This window comes from Myxocyprinus asiaticus, chromosome 23 (assembly GCF_019703515.2).
Source record: "Myxocyprinus asiaticus isolate MX2 ecotype Aquarium Trade chromosome 23, UBuf_Myxa_2, whole genome shotgun sequence".
Taxonomy (NCBI): Eukaryota; Metazoa; Chordata; class Actinopteri; order Cypriniformes; family Catostomidae; genus Myxocyprinus; species Myxocyprinus asiaticus.
Window position 1 is genome coordinate 1,547,554 of NC_059366.1, and position 18,952 is coordinate 1,566,505.

At 38.4% G+C, this 18,952-nt stretch overlaps 1 protein-coding gene across 1 annotated transcript in view; it reads right to left on the reverse strand.

Annotated features, from left to right (window-relative positions):
- Positions 1-2,163: 2,163 nt before the first annotated feature.
- The window catches only part of slit1a (slit homolog 1a (Drosophila)), a 166,908-nt gene continuing 150,119 nt past the window's right edge, over positions 2,164-18,952 (reverse strand). The window contains exons 22-37 of the mRNA XM_051651126.1: positions 18,296-18,364; positions 18,110-18,181; positions 17,943-18,014; positions 16,583-16,654; positions 15,138-15,301; positions 13,581-13,705; positions 13,406-13,503; positions 12,669-12,808; positions 12,431-12,524; positions 11,971-12,108; positions 9,899-10,127; positions 8,522-8,652; positions 8,277-8,431; positions 6,790-7,075; positions 6,459-6,670; positions 2,164-5,803 (exon numbers count right to left, since the gene is read on the reverse strand). Coding sequence (XP_051507086.1) covers positions 5,565-5,803; positions 6,459-6,670; positions 6,790-7,075; positions 8,277-8,431; positions 8,522-8,652; positions 9,899-10,127; positions 11,971-12,108; positions 12,431-12,524; positions 12,669-12,808; positions 13,406-13,503; positions 13,581-13,705; positions 15,138-15,301; positions 16,583-16,654; positions 17,943-18,014; positions 18,110-18,181; positions 18,296-18,364 — 2,296 coding nt within the window. The 3' untranslated portion in view covers positions 2,164-5,564. The remainder of the gene's footprint in view (positions 5,804-6,458; positions 6,671-6,789; positions 7,076-8,276; positions 8,432-8,521; positions 8,653-9,898; positions 10,128-11,970; positions 12,109-12,430; positions 12,525-12,668; positions 12,809-13,405; positions 13,504-13,580; positions 13,706-15,137; positions 15,302-16,582; positions 16,655-17,942; positions 18,015-18,109; positions 18,182-18,295; positions 18,365-18,952) is intronic.

Consider the following 18,952-nt stretch of genomic DNA (forward strand, 5'->3'; position numbering starts at 1 on the left):
GTAGCAATGTTCTCTCTTGCAAACAGATGTGCATGTTTTCTAGAATGCTCCACAGCTTGCGCTCTTGTCCAGTTAAATCGCAAAGCAAAATGCAAATAAAATGTGTCCCGATTCATGATGTACCTCCAGTGATGTACAGATGTAAGTTTGGTTTATTAAAATATAAAGTTATACTAGGGCCGGTTAGAACCAAGAGCATATAAACTCCGCAAAAAAAGAAACGTCCCTTTTTCAGGACACTGTATTTTAAAGATAATTTTGTAAAAATCCCAATAACAGATCTTTATTGTAAAGGGTTTAAACAATGTTTTCCATGCTTGTTCAATGAACCATAAACAATTAATGAACATGCACCTGTGGAACGGTCGTTAAGACACTAAGCTTACAGACAGTAGGCAATTAAGGTCACAGTTATAAAAACTTAGGACACTAAGGGTACGTTTACACGACAACGATGTACTAAAAACAGAAACGTTTCGCTGGTCGTAGTAGTGATGCAGTAAATCTACACTTTGCTGGAGAAGTGTCAAGGAACTCAAAATCTTGAGCAGCACAAACACAGCCCTGTAGTCCGCCATTGTAGTTTTGAATGTCTCGCGCGCATGCCTATAGACTGAACACGTAATATGCGTGCACATGACGTCATTGTTTTCACAAATTCGCGTTTTTGTATGTTTACACGGAGACGATAACGGCATCGTTTTCAAAAACATGCACTTTGAAACCTGTTTTCAAAAGTTTGCGTTTTCAGGCCCCGAAACGCCGTTGTCGTGTAAACGAACAGTCAAAACCGTTTTTAGTTGAAAAACGTTGTCGTGTAAATGGCCTCTAAAGAGAACTTTCTACTGACTTGGTGAAAAAAACACCAAAAGAAAGATGGCCAGGGCAATAAATTGCAATGTCCGTACTGTGAGACACCTAAGACAGTGCTACAGGGAGACAGGAAGGACAGCTGATCATCCTCGCAGTGGCAGACCACGTGTAACAACACCTGCACAGGATCAGTACATCCAACTATCACACCTGCGGGACAGGTACAGGAAGGCAACAACAACTGCCCTAGGTGGAGGGTCCGTCATGGTCTGGGGCAGTGTGTCAACATCATCGGACTGAGCTTGTTGTCATTGCAGGCAATCTCAACGCTGTGCATTACAGGGAAGACATCCTCCTGCCTCATGTGGTACTCTTCCTGCAGGCTCATCCTGACATGACCCTTTAGCATGACAATGCCACCAGCCATACTGCTTGTTCTGTGTGTGATTTCCTGCAAGACAGGAATTTCAGTGTTCTGCCATGGCCAGCGAAGAGCCTGGATCTCAATCCCATTGTGCATGTCTGGGACCTGTTGGATTGGAGGGTGAGGGCCAGGGCCATTCCCCCCAGAAATGTCCGGGAACTTGCAAGTGCCTTGGTGGAAGAGTGGGGTAACATCTCACAGCAAGAACTGGCAAATCTGGTGCAGTCCATGAGGAGGAGATGCACTGCAGTACTTAATGCAGCTGGTGGCCACACAGATACTGACTGTTACTTTTGATTTTGTTTTGATAAATTAATATGCATGAGCATTGTGGCGTCACAATGAGCATATAAACCCCACCCCCGACTGTCCCCATCACTTTTTAAAACAAAGTAATACAAAGTTAATAACCCTTTAATAAAATTTTTTAAAAAATTCTCACAATTATATTGCATAGCTTAGAGCTGTTCAGTCATGTCAATTTTGTACGCCAACACGGAAGGCTAATAAACCATGGGGTTTTAGAATAGCCGTTTTCAATTTATGAGTAAAATAAGGTCTGTAGTTAACATTACTTGAAGAGATTTTGTTGTTCTAGAATGCGTTGTTAAAATTAAACAACATGCTTCAAACCTTAATTTTTTTTAAACTGTTTTTTGCTTTCAAAACAAGTTACTAACACAAGGCGAAAACTGAATTTTTTTTATTCAAAGGTCAATGGTAACAGAAGTGAATTTGCATTTTCAAGCCATAGGTTCTCAAATGTTGTACAACTGCAAACTGAACAGCTCTATTACAACTTCGTTATATGAGTCAAATCTCAGATTTTGTAGATATTCCAAGTGCTAATGAACAATTCTAGTAGTTGCTTCAATTAAAATGTTTTGAACACAGATGTGTACCTTTATCAGTAATGACAGTTGGTTTATCACTAATTGAGGTTGCCTCATTACTTTTGCACATAGATATAAATAAAAAAAGCCATAATCACATTCTTAATTTTCATATGTATACAGCTTATCCCTGAGTGCTCCTTAATTGTATTGCAATTTCTTATTTATTAGTAGTATACCTGTTTTGATTGTTTTTTTTTTTTTAAGAGCACGCACATTTAAATTATTTGCATTTTGGTGTGGTTTGCAATTTCATTTTGTTCATTCCATTCAGATGGTAGATATGGATGCATAGCAAGTTTATATCATGTTTATTTCTCAAGTGGGTCATCTGTGGGGAGAAATAATTTATGGGTTATGGGATCAAACATACAAAAACAACCAAATGTTAAGACATTATCTTTGAAATTACAAGATATTTCTGTTTTAATCCACAAACTTTCAAGACTATGCAATTACAGTAATGTGTTCAGAGCAATGAGATTAATCAAGCATTAACAAGGGGCTGGATTCGATGTGTTTTGTGGATAAACTCAAGGAGACAAGAAAAGTCTCGAGTTTGTACTGAAGTGTTATTCAATTTAATGTAATTAACTTCAACGAGTGATAACCGTAAGAGCTGGAATGTTTTAATGATTTTCTTCCATTGTCTGCTTAATCTATGTTTCATAATTGCATTATTTTAATATACTTTGATTTTTTTAAACTAACTAAAATGTAGATTACTCACCATATACCAGACTTGAATAATTTACCACAATGATAGATATTTATGGGTTTTGGTTTGTGTAAATGGAAAAAGGATAAAAATGTAAATTAACTTGTTCTAAGCTTTATGCATTTTTCTTGGCAATTATTGATAAATTGTTTAGATTTGTATTGATTTGAAAGATTTGAAAATGTCTTTTTTGTCTTGAGCTTTATTGAGTTTTGAGCATTTCCCGATTAAGATGGATTATAGCTCTGAAGAGCATTTTCCATGCGTGAGGTTTCAAACATTTTCTGTTTAAAAAAAAAAAAACACAACATGAACGTGCCATGATGCGCATCACATTCTACTTAATGGGTGCTGTCTGTTTATGAAGTGCTGAAATGTTACCTGATAAATAACGCACTTCAGCTTTTGGGAAAACAGCACAGAGCAGCTTTTAGTGAGTCTTGTGATACTGTAATTATTCAATTATTTTATTATTCGATTAAATAAATGAAAATGTATTGTGGTTTTGATAAACCAGGCATAGACAGTTACACACATACAATCACACATTTTAATGAATGAAAAGGAGGTTCAGTAAACATTTTGGAGGTGCTACTTACATTCTGATCAACTGCAGTTAGTCAACTATAAATCCTGAAGTCATACAAATGCAACATTTTAAGATAAACATCAAAAGCTCTTGCATGTTCTGTATGGAACAGAGACAGCTTCTTTCACAATAAATGTTCGACTAGAGGGTGTTTGTGACTCTGGTACAGGATTAGCTGAGACCATAAAAATCTTTAGAGAAAGCCTGCAAACCCTTTCCAATGATGTATCAGCACTGCAATGATCACATTTAGTGATTATATGAACTTTGAACTTTCTTTCCCAGCACCTAAAGCTTAAATGCTTGAAATTTCAGGCTGTGTACGTTGTCCCAAATCACCTCCTTAAACTGCTATCTCAATTGCCCCGTAACAATGACTTTTTCCTATTTTATTCATAACTCAAAATCATTATTCATAAATGAAAATTAAGCTTTATATCTGGAAAGGTCTTCAAATAAATAAATGACAAAATCACAGATATTTCAAATGAATGAAATGTAGTATTCACATGGAAGACAACATTTACAATATAAAAAACCTCTTCCAAAACAATGGACACTGGCTCCTATTAAAATAAGGCTAATAGGCTAATAATTATCTATGCTTTTTGGCCAGTTACAAAACACTGTAGCCTGTATAAGCAAGTGAATTAAATGACCAAATAAAAACCAAACGTCACACTGCTGTTTGACAGTAAAATCCTGAAAACACAAATGTATTCTTTAACATATAAAAATACTATACCAAAAATGAAATACAAATATATATTAGAATCTGTTAAGCATTTCTGTATAAAGTGAAGGTCTAGGGAGTTAGGAAAATGAAATCAAAGCAAAAACAAACAACCACCATAATTAGATGAAATCCAAACTGCACTTCTTTGTGTCTTAACTTATTCAACAATTCTTGGAGGTTGCCATGTCAATTTGCAAACCTTTCGTGAATGCAGCAATTTGCAGAGGTAATACTGTAGGTATTAACAAGAGAACTTCATATTCTGCATTCTTACAGCGTGAAAAGGGGAACTCATTACAATGGACGGGAAAATGGTCACTTCTAAGAGTCGTATACAGTGTTGTGGTCATAACCCATAGATATATTTTACCCCTTATACAGTTTCAACACCAACACAACTCTGAAAATAGCAGTGGCATTACATTTACAGCAGTGTTTTCATTAGGGCCATTCTATTTTCTGCTCAGCAGAACTAATATAAACCACAATACAGACATGACAATGAGCATGCATCTTAGCAAATTATTGTTTGAGGAGATCTGTCTACCGCTTCGATTTCAGCTCTCTCTTACATTCTATAGTTCTCTATTTGAAGTAATGGAATGATAAACACCATGGAACAGATCAGTGACAATCAAATAAAAGAATCCTTTGTTTTACCTCATTTTTTACTATCTATATCTACTAAAATTCGAAATATTGTAAAGAACTTTCCTTCCAGGAGCATCAGGAGCTCTTTGCACCTTTAATGAAAGGCTGCTGGGTATTTCTGACCCCAAAGTAGTTCATAAATGATTCCATATTTGTAGTGGAACTGAGGCAGGGACACATGCAGAGGTCCCTTGTAACACCCATTACACTCTGCTTTCAGTCTAAATTCAAAAGATTTGTAATAAATATCCGGTAGGACAGCATGTGATTCCATGACTCTTTCTATACTGGTTTAACATGTTCTATTTTACCAGCATGTTTTTGTATGTAGTTGAGGAATTCTCCCACATATACAGTATATCACATTTTTCTGGCATGGTGCAAATATTGATGTTTCTTTCATCACCATGAGCCTCATCTGCACAAATAGATGTCCTGCAAAGCAGAGAGGGCAAAAAGACCATCATTCTCCTCTACTAGTTCATTACTGTCCTGCTTTTTGCAAACAAGCCAGAGGCCATCTTCCTCACCTTCTTGTCAGCACAGTTGATTTTATTTTATCTTTCTGAGACCATGTGAAAGGAAAAAAAGGGGTTGAAATTTCAGGCAAAATGTTGGGGTGTCTGTATACCCAATGAAAGATATTTATGATATTAAATTCTGTTGACTCTCTTATTTGTGATGGCTCTTTCTGCAGCTCTATCAGACTGTGATGGGGTAGTGATGCTAGTGTTTGGGTTCTACATGCACCCCACACAGCCACACTTGATGGTCTTTTCAACCTCCTCACTAAAGGAAGTGCCATCGCTACACTCAAAAGTGTATTTCCTGTGTTTCATCCTTTGGCTAGTGCAGCATGAGCCTGTGTCACAGGCACCGCTGCACTCCACCCATGACACCATGCGTGTGGTCTGGCAGATGGCATAGCCACGCTGCACCTGGTAGAAGTCTCGCACTGGCTCCCCATGGCATTCGGACACTAAAATAGAATAACAGAATCAAATCTAAAGGCATCTTCATCGCATTCCTCTTAAATCAATTAATAGTAGTGCTGTCAGTTGATAAAAATATTTCTTTCTTAGGAAAGAAAAAACAAAAAAACAATGTTACATTTGAAATGTTTCCCATTATACGAATGTTATACACATGCAGGTCAGTTTAGAAGCTCCTAAGCAATTTAATTATCATTGAAGCTCAAGAGTGTAATTTTACTTAAGAGCGAAACACAAAATCAATATATAAATATAACTGTAAGAAGAGTTGTTTTCTTTATTATTATTTCAGATTTCCATTGACTGGCTTGCATTAGCGTATTAATACAGGACATTTGAGAAATATAGAAACTGTTTTTTATGCAAATAGAGCATTTACATTACATAAATCTATCAACATAGAGGCTGTTATTCAAAGTGACAAAGTACATTCAAGCTGTACAGTAAATTTCATCAGAATGCGTTTTACCTGGGTACTGAACCCGTGAACCTGGTGTCACTAGCCCCATACTCTACCACTTGATTTCTATGTTGGTTCAGGCTGGTTTATGCTGGTCAGTGCTGGTTTGGTGGAGGTCTATCTAGTGGAAGTCTAACAAAGCTCCTCTTTGACAATTGCAAAGGGTTTTTCAATTGTCTTACCCTTGTCACATAACTCTCCACTGTAGCCGACCTCACAATGACAGTAGGCATCTCCTGAATCGGATATCTGACAGTGACCATGTTTGCATTGTAGCTTTCTGCATGGGTTAAAGAGTTCTTCCTGTTGGTTGCACAGGGAACCATGAAAACCTTCCTGACATTCGCAGTGGTATGACTGCATGTCCACTGGAATACACTTCCCGTGGACACACCTGTGCAAAAATGACAGTTACTCTCTGGCACCTTATTAATCAAAGAAATAGGGGAGATACATAGCATTACATGTCGCGTGTAGAGTAAATCAGTCAGTCTGATCAGCTGATCTACTCACTTGTTGCCCACGCAGGGATTTGCTGGCTGGTCGCAGTGTTGCCCACTCCACCCAGTCTGACAGTGGCAAACTGGGCCCATGGGACCATTTGGTTGGCAAATGCCATGAAGGCAATATATCTTTCGGCAGGGCTCACACCCGGGTACCACACCAGGTTTCATCTGGGTTTTAGTAAAGTCTTGTAGCTCATTATTGATGTAAAGGTTCTGAATACAGCCATGGAAGCTGGAGCCGTTTTGGACCTGCCATACACGGGGTGCAGTGGGGTGGACATCGACCGGCATACCTGGTTCAGAGAGAAAACATCAGAGCAGGTTGGGAAGAGGCCAGTGGCAAAAGAGGACTACAGGATGACAATAGTATGCAAAGTGAAACCTTCATTAACAATGCCATTAATACGTATCCATGTATGCTGCTTGAAATGAATTCTTTATACAAATGGATTGAGACAAAACATCTTTACAGAATAATAATATAAACAGATATAGGGAACCAACACTGATGCAATGCATTATAAGGCAAAATGTGTACTATAGAACCCTGGTTCTACTTTATGGAGGCCAAAACAAGTTAATTGGAGTACATGTAGATATTAGATGTGGATAATTGATGGAGATATGGATATCCAACAGTGGGAATGGTAATTCCAGCAAACACTGCATGAGAAATGGAGCCAGGCGTGTTCATGGGTGCATGTTGGTGATTGACAGCGTTTTCAGACCTGTAGCTTATTTGATTTGTTCTGAAACGGGGGCTAAAATTGTTACAAGGTTGCATTTTCTTCTTTGTTCAGTTCGCTTTCACAAGGCAACATTTCAAAATGGACCAAAACTGTTAATAAAAGTCACATGTGAGTACATTATCCCCTCATTGGTCAGAATGTTTGTGCACTGTTCAGGGATTTAGCTCATGCATTGATCTAACGGTTAAAATGATATACCAGTAAAAATCTGTCAGCCGGTACAAATTTATGTCCCGGTTATGCAAAAGACCGCTGCATGATACAGAATGCGCATTCCAATTAGAGGGTGCATTACAAATAAATATTATCCGTCACTAGGATGTATATGACATACAGATTTCCTCTCTAAAGATCCATCAAGTATGCTCTTGGTTATGTAAGGGATAATGTACAGTCAGCCAGTTGTTATCAGAAAATAAACCCCTATGCGAAGCAGAGGCCAAATAAATAAATAAATGCACATGAAACATTTGAGTTAAAATTATTTAATTAGCTAACTTGCAAAGATCTCACAAAAACCAAAAGGAAAACGAACCATTTAAGAGTTCTTTATATAACAGCACAGAGACTACCTCATCGACATGGTCTCAGACCGATTGATTTGGTGCGGATATGTCAATGCCTATATGAATAAACGAAGGGAGAAATGCACCAGGTCCAAAACAGATGCTCCAAACGAGCCAGGTGTGGAAACCCCCCCTTAGAGATCCTTTGATGGAGGCAGATATTTATGGTGTACCCTTACCCCCCACGTATAATGGAGCCTCCCCCCTCAAGGGTTGCACTTGGCCAAAGCTGTCCATGGTTGTTGGTATGCCACCATCTATGGAAAGGTTCACCATCTGGTTAAAGGTCACCAGTTCTACGGTGTGGAACTGCCCATCATTGATGGTCTCAGTGCTGTGTGGGGAACAAACATTAAAGATAACTGACTGCTGCAAGAACACAAATATTTCAGTCCCTGCAACAACACAAAACACTTCATCTCACCTGTAGATTGCATGACCTGGTTGGCTTCCAGGGTCATAGCTGACTTTAACATGACCTTCATGAAGCTCCACAGCAATGTGGTCATTGTCTCCATTGTACAGAAGTATGCCATTGTCTTCTGCTGTGGACACCTGAGGACAGACCCACACACATAAAAACCCCTCATCGGTATACTTTTATTAAAAGAGCAGTTTCCAGAGTAATGTTCGTGAACTCACTGCTGCTTTAAAATCTACTTGTATGCTTGATCCTACTCATTCCAAACTATTATAAGAGGTACTCCTCTGTGTGTTTAGGGCAGGCCCCTAGAACTTCCAAACAGGTATTTATTAAACCCCTTCTAAAAACTCAGGTGTAAATAGCTCCTGCCACACAGTGCGGCTATTTGCACCACAATAGTCTGGTGAAACCACAGAAATACACAACAAACTGCATTGTAAGCGTCGCTGCAGTGGCATGGGACACAATGCTGGTGCGAATGTCCCTATTCGTGTTGGCAACCCAGGTTCGATTCCACCTTTGTCCCATTCTTTATCCCCTTGTTCACCACTCTTAATATTTTCTTTAATACTACTAATAATAATAAATAAAAAATATTATGAAGGTAATTTTACTATAGCAATATTGTAGTAATCATGCTTTTTTGGTGGAAACCATAGTTTTTATGCAATTAACCTTGGTTTTACTACAGTAATATGGCGTTAATATAGTAACCATGTTTAATTATGTGGTTACTATGATTTTACTACAAAATACTATCGTGATACTATGGTTACTGTAGTAAAACCATGGTTAATTTTTGTAAAGGAAGGCTAGGGTTTGGTTTAGGGGTAGGTGTAGTGTGTCTGTGGGACTCTAAATAAACACAATAAACACACTGCAGTGATGCCCATATACTGTATGTTATTATTAAATATAAAATTTACTAGGGTTGTGGTGCAAATAATATTTGTCACTATTTGCACTGGGGTGTAAATAGCATCTACCACTATTTGCATCAGGGTGCAAAAAGCATCTGCCTATAAAAACCCTCATGCCTGCTAAAGTCCCAAAGCTCTTGTCTTATGATTGGACTAAGAATGGTTAAATCTACTAGAAGTTGGCTTTAGGCATTTCCTTACGTGGCTTTGGAATAGCATTCCTATCAAAATTCAGGACTGAGACACACTTTTCTTTGTCTGGAGTAGTCAGTTTAGCCAGACATATGCTCAAATTCCCTCTGTCTGCTTTAATCTTACCACACTAGTTCTGTTTACTGGGAGCTATGTATTGTATGTACTGTATTTGTGGTCTGAAAATGCTGTATAATTACAATTGAACAATAATAAAAAAATAAATAAAAAAAATAAAAATCAAAGTTTGATTTTTAGTGAATACCTGTAGAGTGATGTTGGCCTGAGGCCAGTTCTTCAGGTCACTGAGCAGCAGGTATGAATCTCTGTCCACAAAATTGACACTGACCAACTTTTCGCATCGTGGCCCACCAAATCCTGCCAGGCACTGACACAGTGGATGGCCACCCCACTCCACACAGTGTGCTTTGTTTTGACAGTCAGCCAGATCACAGGCAGAGAGCGGAGTAGATGGCACTTCACAAAGCTGTCCACTGCACACAGAATATTCAAGGTAAGGCCAACTTTGATCATATCAAATCTGATTTTGATTTTCTTAGTCATGCATGTTCCTTTGCTCAAGTGTGTGTCTTTGAGACATTGGTGTTTGTTAATGACCAAAGTGTAAAAGAGGCAAGGCAACATCACACAGTGCACCTTGCAAATTGTTGTGGAAATTTCCTCCCGTAGAGCTTGAAGCAAGTCGTAGATAAAGGCAGGCACATTGACAATCAAGTAAAATTTTATTGATATGCAATATATATGATAAACTAAAAGGAACCCCATATGCGGTTATTGGGTTAAGTTCTGGACAGCTGTAGTTGTAGTGTGTACCATATATAGTTTCGTGAATCCGGCCCCGGGAGCAGGGTTGTCTCTGATCTATATGATATCTTGAAGGACTCCCAACATCGCTTCCCTTATTTGACACACCCCATTCAGGAGATGGAGAATTCTATCAATGAAATCAGTAGTATCAGGTGTGTCAGGGAAGGACATCCTCAGGGACCAGGATTAAAAAGCACTGGCCTAGGGCAACACCAGGTTGTACAGAAGTAAGCACAGAACCCTGAGTTAAGAACCAGGTCAACAAGATTTGGCTGGACATTCTTACCACCTCGGATTACCACCAAGGCTAATGTAGCCTATAATTAGCACGATAATCGATTATCCTTAAAATACAGAATACCCCGTGGCTAGCATACTAACCAATTAGCATGCTAAGCTAGCATAACTGATTAGCATGATAAAGTAGATTGAATTTAGTAAATTCTTAAGAACATTTTTGTGAATCTGGCCCCTGGAGAGCTGCCTTCCTGCAGAGTTCAGCTCCAACACACATGCCTGTAATTGTCAAGTAATCCTGAAGACCTTGATAAGCTGGTTCATGTGGGTTTGATTAGGCTTGGATCTAAACTCTGCAAGAAGGTAGCTCTGCAGGAGCAGGATTGGCTACCTCTGGTCTAAATAGTAACCCTTCTGCTGTAGAAACTACCATTGGTTGTGTTAACATGAATCTCGCATGAGTAACATGAGTTTCATAGCATGAAGAATCCTCTATGAGCAGGATTAAAAAACACTGTCCCAGGCCATGTAAGCAAGACTCAAGAATCAGTCACACCTGCTCTCTATTTCAGCTATCAATGAAGTGTACAAAAGAAGTAGTGGCGTTAGAGAAAGGTGAGGCAACTCTTCTCTTGGGAGTGAAAAGTTTCTGTTTGATGATATTACAGCACACACATCCATTATGCACACCTTGATGAATCCTAATATTCTTCCCCCTCTTCAAATAGAAAGTTCTTCCAGTATAAACAAGTTTTGTCTATATCTCATGTCTACATCACAGACAAAGTTGAGAGGTGCTGGGACATTCTCCCTGAAGTGGATAGAGGCAAGGAACTACAGTCCCTCATCAGTCAGCTTTAAGTACTTTGTAGTTCATTTCTATGAGGATTTGACATGGACCACACACACCATCAGCTTACTCTGGAAGAAACAGCAATGCCTCTGAACACAAGCGTGTTAAGGTGCCTAGGGAAGTTTTGGATGGCCCAATGCATACAGAGTTCTTTCTACACTAACTGTAAAATATTAAACATACTGTGATTTAGTCATAAGATGCATAATGAAGCAGTGTGTGAGGTTCAATGCCTGGGAGTCACTTGGTTGACTGGAAAAACATCTTAATGGCAAATACAGTCCAGCTGCAAACAAATATGCCTGACAATAGAGTTGTTCAATAAATTAAGCGCAATTGATGACGTGGGGTTAATTCCACAGATATTAAAATGTAAAGAAAATGTCAAGAGATAACGGTGTATTTTCTGTAGAACTAACCTATAGCCCTTTGGGCAAACGCAGGAATATCCATTGACCTCATCCACACACTCTGCCCCGTTCTGGCACCTATGTTCCTTACAGTCATCGTACTTCACACTGCAGTCATCACCCACAAAACCGGGTGCGCAGATACACCTACAGCAGGCACACATTTTTTTTATTATATTTTTGTCTTTTTTTACAAGACAATAGAGGCAGACAGAAAAGTGGTGGAGAGAGAGGGGGGATGGGATCAGGACAGGACTCAGGCCAGACTCTAACCTGGGTCCCCTTGAGTAAACGGCTGTTATGAACAAGTGTGTAACAGCTCCGGCACATCAGGCATACCATTAAAAAGAAACCATTGTACGCAACTATTATGGAGCTCATTGAAAAGCTCTCGTGATCCAGAGTCAAAGATGATTTAGTTAATGAAAGGCCATAATCTAGATTACTAGGGTAAAGATGATAGAGTTACTTTGGGCCAGTGACTGTGACGAAGCAGGTGGACTGATGTTTGCAGGGACTGCGGCCAGGAGCACACATGTCCTCCATCTCCTCACACATCTCCCCTACACACACACACACACACACAGTGAAACAGTAGCATGGTATAACAGCAATACAAGTTTATGCAAGTGTCCAAGATGAAAGGTATGTCCAACTTCTTTCACAAAACAACAATATATGTGAACAGTGAGGAGTTCCAGATGTACCTGTGTAAAAAGGGGCACATAAACAGGTGTAATTGTTGAGGCCATCTATGCAGGTCGCTCCATTCTGACATTCATTATCTTTACACTCATCAACGTCTGTCTCACACGTGGGACCTTCAAAGCCTGCAGCACAGGCACAGCTAACAAAACACACATTTATAGTTTTAAATGAGGATCAAGCCTTCTAACTATTATATGAGTGTATCTCATGAAGAAATGTACAGGTCATATTTAAGCAGAATCTATAGACAGAACATAAATTATATTATGCATTAGGGAAATTAAACGTAATTTAAGGACAATTAAGATGTAATGCATTGTATGTTATTTCTATGATCATCAAGCACATTTCCCCCAATGATATTCAGTACTGTGATACAGTATTATTCTTTTTTATTAAATTTAACACAAATGATATTCAGTACAGCAAATACTACCATAATGTACACTTATAATTGTACTTTACAATTTAAACAATGAGGTTGTGTCACAAATCCTAATGGTTCTAAAATATGCTTTATTTTCTATACAAACATTTTCTATACAATTACTTATTTTTGTCTTTTGATTTTGGGTTGACATATGACCCAGACATTTCTTGATATGATTTAGATTCATCCATATATGAATAAAGTTTGCATATCTGAACTGTCACCGCACATCTTTAATATCCTAACGTTTAATACTTCAAATGACAAGGAAAATGTATATCCATGGTATTACTAAAGCACACTTACCTATAGCTTTCATACTCTTCTTCAGACATGTGACATGTTCCTCCATTCTTACAGGGCTCACTGACACAAGCGTTCAGCACTGTTTTACAGTTCTTGCCCTACACGTAACAGCAAAAGCATATGTTTAATTTCTATTTGTCAGTGTTTACACTGATCATGTGTTGTGTGCGCTCACCTTATAACCCTCTAAACAGCTGCAGCTGTAGCCTTCTGCCTGATGTGTCACACAGGTGCCATGGTTCAGACACGGATTAGACATGCATGGATTACACTTTGCTAGTATAGCAGTGTCTGCCTCACCTGCACACACAAACACAACCGTTACCACTTCATGAGCATCTCCAATTCTCCAGAAATTGTAGTCCCTCAGATATAATTCATCAAAAATACAAGAACACACATCTTATACAACAGTAAATACCTACACCGATCAGCCACAACATTAAAACCAACTGCCTAATAGTGTGTAGGTCCCCCTCGTGCTGCCAAAACAGCACCAACCCACATCTCAGAATAGCATTCAGAGATGATATTCTTCACACAACAGTTGTACAGAGTGGTTATCTGAGTTACCGTAGACTTTGTTAGTTTGACAACACGGCGTTTCCATCCACAGAACTGCCGCTCACTGGATGTTTTTTGTTTTTGGCACCATTCGGAGTAAATTCTAGAGACTGTTGTGCATAAAAATCCCAGGAGATCAGCAGTTATAGAAACTCAAACCAGCCCGTCTGGCACCAACAATCATGCCACGGTCCAAATCACTGAGATCACATTTTTCCCCATTCTGATGGTTGATGTGAACATTAACTGAAGCTCCTGACCCGTATATGTATGATTTTATGCACTGCACTGTTGCCATACGATTGGCTGATTAGATAATTGCATGGATGATTGTTGGTGCCAGATGGGCTGGTTTGAGTATTTCTGCAACTGCTGATCTCCTGGGGGATCTACACAATATTAGGCAGGTGGGTTTAATGTTGTGGCTGATCGGTGTATTTCATTTAACCAACACATCAATTATTACCTAGATAATGTGTAAAGGAATAGTTCACCCAAAAATCTGTGATCATTTACTCACTCTCATGTCATTCCAAACCCATATGACTTTCTTTCTTCTGTGAAACACAAATGAGATGTTTTAAAGGATATTCCCTTTCGCTGATTTCAACACAATAGCAGTTGATAGTGACTAATTTTAAAGCTTAAAAAAGCCTCAAAAGTGTCAGAAATGTAGTCCATGCGATTTGTGCGTCATATTCCAAGTCTCCTGAAAGCATACAATCACTTATGACATCATAACGTTTGGTCACAAGACACCGATAAGGTTTGATATTATTGACGTCATATGTCGTCATATTTGATTTGTTCTCTGTCTACATGAGATAATTAATGATTTGCCTTCAGAAGGCTTGGAATATGACACACAAGTCACATGGACTACTTTTATGACAATTTTGGGTGCCTTTCTAAGCTTTACAGTCGCTATCAACTGCTGAAATTTAAACCAGCGAATGAAGCATACCTGGGTTTAAAATGACATGAGGGTGAGTAAATAATGACAGAATTAAAATTTTTAACTGTTCCAAAAAAAAAAAAAAACTGTTGAAAGCGTAGGGCAGATCAAATTGAAGTTCAAATCCAACCAGAAGCTAATCTAGTTGTCAGTAGTGTGGTGGCACCTTTAAAGTCTTTAAACTATGCATTTAGCACATAAAACACATCTTACCTTGACATTCAAACCTCTTGGCAGGGGTGGTTAGCAGTAATTTGCCCTCCATGCCATGTGGGCCGACACAGCGAGCAATGCCAGGCTCCTTATAACCAGTTTTCACCCAATCAGAGAGCCAACGCAGTCGGCAATCACAGTATAAAGGGTTTGCCCCAATCGCCCTGACAACAATCAAACATGTTCAAGTTAAATCAGCCTTAACCACTACTGACTTGAATTCTTCATCAAAATGAGTTGTATTTGAACTTGGCTCAGGAACAAGCTCCTTATGCATATGATGTACTACTCCATCATTACTGCTAGATGGCGCTCTAGACCTTGCAGTGTATTACAGTAATAAATGTACAAATGTTATGTTTTAGTGTGCCTTACTTGTCTTTTTGCATATGGTAACTCCAACATACAATACAAATTTAAATTGATTAATTTAAATTCTCTGTAACTAAAAAAAACAACAAAAAAAAACAAAAAAAAACAATCAAACTGTATACATTCATATTGGCACAGATATGGAAACAGCAATTCTAGTCAATACTGCCTTCTTCATTTGGCAAGAATTCTCATCTATATCACACTGTATGTCCTCTCTGGAGAAGATACACCAGAGAGGAATCTCTTGGCATGCCTGATCCATCCATATGACATCAAAAGCGGCCTCTTTTGAATTGATGGAAATTAAATTGGTAAAGCAAAACTACTGGATAGGTCTTCAGCTTAAATGGGAATCAGCTGTTTTTTTATTAGTATATTTGATTTATTTAACTATCTAGATTTTTGATATAGATATTATCATATTAATAGCCAAATTCTGTGACATATAGTTTTTGGTGAAGTTTAACAGTGTTGAAAAGTCACCAATGTTCCACTAATTCCAACACAAAATGATTACGTAGTAATATTAAAATCACAATAAGGTCACTGCAAAATAAGATCATGCAGTGTTCATATTATGTGTCTGTTTTTCACCAGCTTCAAATGTTGCTTATTTAGCCAGATTTTAGAGACAGAACTGTCTGTTGTATTTGTATAACAGGACACACAGACGTGTGTATGTTTGAATGCATAAGGTTACATGCACGGTCTAAAGCTCACACAGAACAGCCACAAATAACAACACATGAACGTGTTAAATGGGTCTGAAGACAGACAGCAGACTGACCACCCAGCGCATGAACCTGGCAAGACACTTGAACAATGTGTACGTAGTTACGTGTGTTTACTGCTGTCTGGCTCTACAACTGTAGCTTGAAGGCAAAGCAGACATAACAGACTGAGCTGATTTACTCTGAGTCTATGGCTAGTCTCTGTTCATGTGTGCAATTTTATGAGTGTTACTCAAATTTGTCAATTGGAATTATCTTGAGAGCACATATATGTATTGAAGTTGTGTATGTGAATGAATGTTATTGTGTGTCTGTTTGGAAAGTGTTTCGATTACTCACAGATGTGACAGTGATGCAGCATCATTGAAGATCCCGTCAGGCAGCTCTGAGATGTCATTACCATGCAGAGACCTTGGAATGACACAAGAGAGACGACCCATCAACTAAATCCAAGAAAACATCACCAGTCTTACAACATGGCCAACAAATTATGAAGACACTGTAGTTATGAACATATCAAACTGTATGCAACAACTGTGTGGCTGTACAAAGATGTTGTGTTGCGACCTACTGTAATGTCTTGTCAATAAAAGATGAGCTCATACAGTCTCAAATGTGGAAAATTGTCTGGGTGAATAAAAAATAAATAAAAAAAATGGCCAGGACAATCAAGTTTTTTACATGAGATGCCAATTAATTAATCAGAATTAATCGGACGGACGGACGGCCTTCTGACAGAATTAATGTTCAGCATGATTAATTGTGTTAATTTCTAATGCAATTTAACTCATTTAATCATTTAGTTTCATTATAACTTGTAATTTCACAGTTTCTCATAATTCTTATACTTTTGGATATCATTCTCATATGACACAATTGCATGTCTTGTTGGACACCTGCTTCATTATTTTGGTCGGGTTTATCTATTTTCATGCTGCAAGTTTGGCAGGGAGCTCCTGCGGAATTCAAGGACGCTGGTGTTGCGTTACTATGAATGGACTGAACTGAACTCTCAAACAACAGAGACTGCTGTACTGATTCATAGGTGACAAGACAGCTGTAAAACAACAGGGCTCTGAACACATTTGGTTTTTACTAACAATAAAGAAACTCTGTTTTGTGCACACAGACGTACACTCTACTCGCTCAGTTTTTTCCATAACCCTCACTAATTTCCAGTTAAATAACAAAGCAAAATGCAAACAAATGATGCAGTCTTGCTTTCTTAAAATAAAACGCTATATTAGGGCAGATTATAACCCCGAACCCCTCGTAGACAAAGTGAAAATGTTACCACAAGTCAAAGTCCACAAATAATTGCTGATCCATGGATCTATCCACTGATTTACAAAAGCTCAGGACCCACAGTGGCACATGTATGGATGAAGTTACCAAATTACAGTATATGGTCAGCAAATATATCCGTTTTTTTAATAATGTTTTTTTTACATTTTAATTTTGACTTGAAAATTAGCAAATAATCTACTACAGACCTCATTTCTGGATATACACATAACATAGACTTTGTATTTATCAAAACTTTAAACGGTTCTTTGAAATGATCTGTGTATAATTAATATTTGCCTTTTTGTGACTTCCCAGCCAGCATGCCAAGGGACAGTTAGTCCTCCTTAGCAATAGTTCTTAGTGTTTTTTAATTCAAAACAGTGTGGCATATATAGAGACAAAAAATACATACAGCAAACGGAGAGATCGAAGACCCCCGAAGGCAAGAGTCGGGATACAACGAAGAGCATTATAGCTCAGAATCCTGCAGGACAAAAACAGACAGTTGCTCAAATGAGACTGATTTTCACAGCTTCATTTGGGTAATAGTTTACAAGATTATTATTGTTCAAGTCATACAAGGTAGTAAGTTGACTCATGTTGGCAAACGATGAATTAGTCAAGGTGCTGATTTTGTTGTTACTCAGATCTCTGAAACAAAAACAAATGGAGACCATCAAATCAGTTCACAAATAACTCAAATCGCAAGTTAACAACTTAAGAGTATAAAAGCAAGAACTTCTCAAAGAATGTAGAGAGACATACACCAGCTGCAGATTTTTGAAGGTGAAGAGCTCCTTCGGCACAATGCTGAACTGGTTTCCATCCAGGTACCTGCAGACATGAACTCACTTTAATGCTTTCTCTTATTTGCTTTATGACATTATATTAGAACATACCACATTGTCTCATCTGTACAATAGACAATGCCGGCTGGATCAAAGTGACCTGCCACTGGTCTATACTGACCAAGCTCCAAAAATGACAAAACAGCATAATAAAAGTATCATAAAAATAGTAGATACGACTTGCGCATTAGGCTATATTCTTATTATATAAGTCTTTTGAAGCTTTGTGTGTGGAAAAGACCAAAATTCAAAATTAGGCCAGACTGATCTCGCTGTGAATTCGGCAACAGTAGGTTGAAAGTTCTTCATCTGAATTCGGTCTGTGCTTACTGAAATTCAAACTACTGCCCCCAGTGGCCAAAGCTGGAGGTGTTGTTGAACGCTTGGTCAAGTGTGAGCTCCAGTTTCCGGGTGAAATGTCCACAGAGGGGCGTCAAAAGATAGTTGTAAACAAGTTGTTTTTTGTTGTAAATTATGTAATACAGTGAGCTGTTGGACTTATTAACTCTACCCTCAAATTCCAACCCTTAAACCTACAGTGCCCGGGAAGGGACAGTTCACTTAGTTTTGTCAT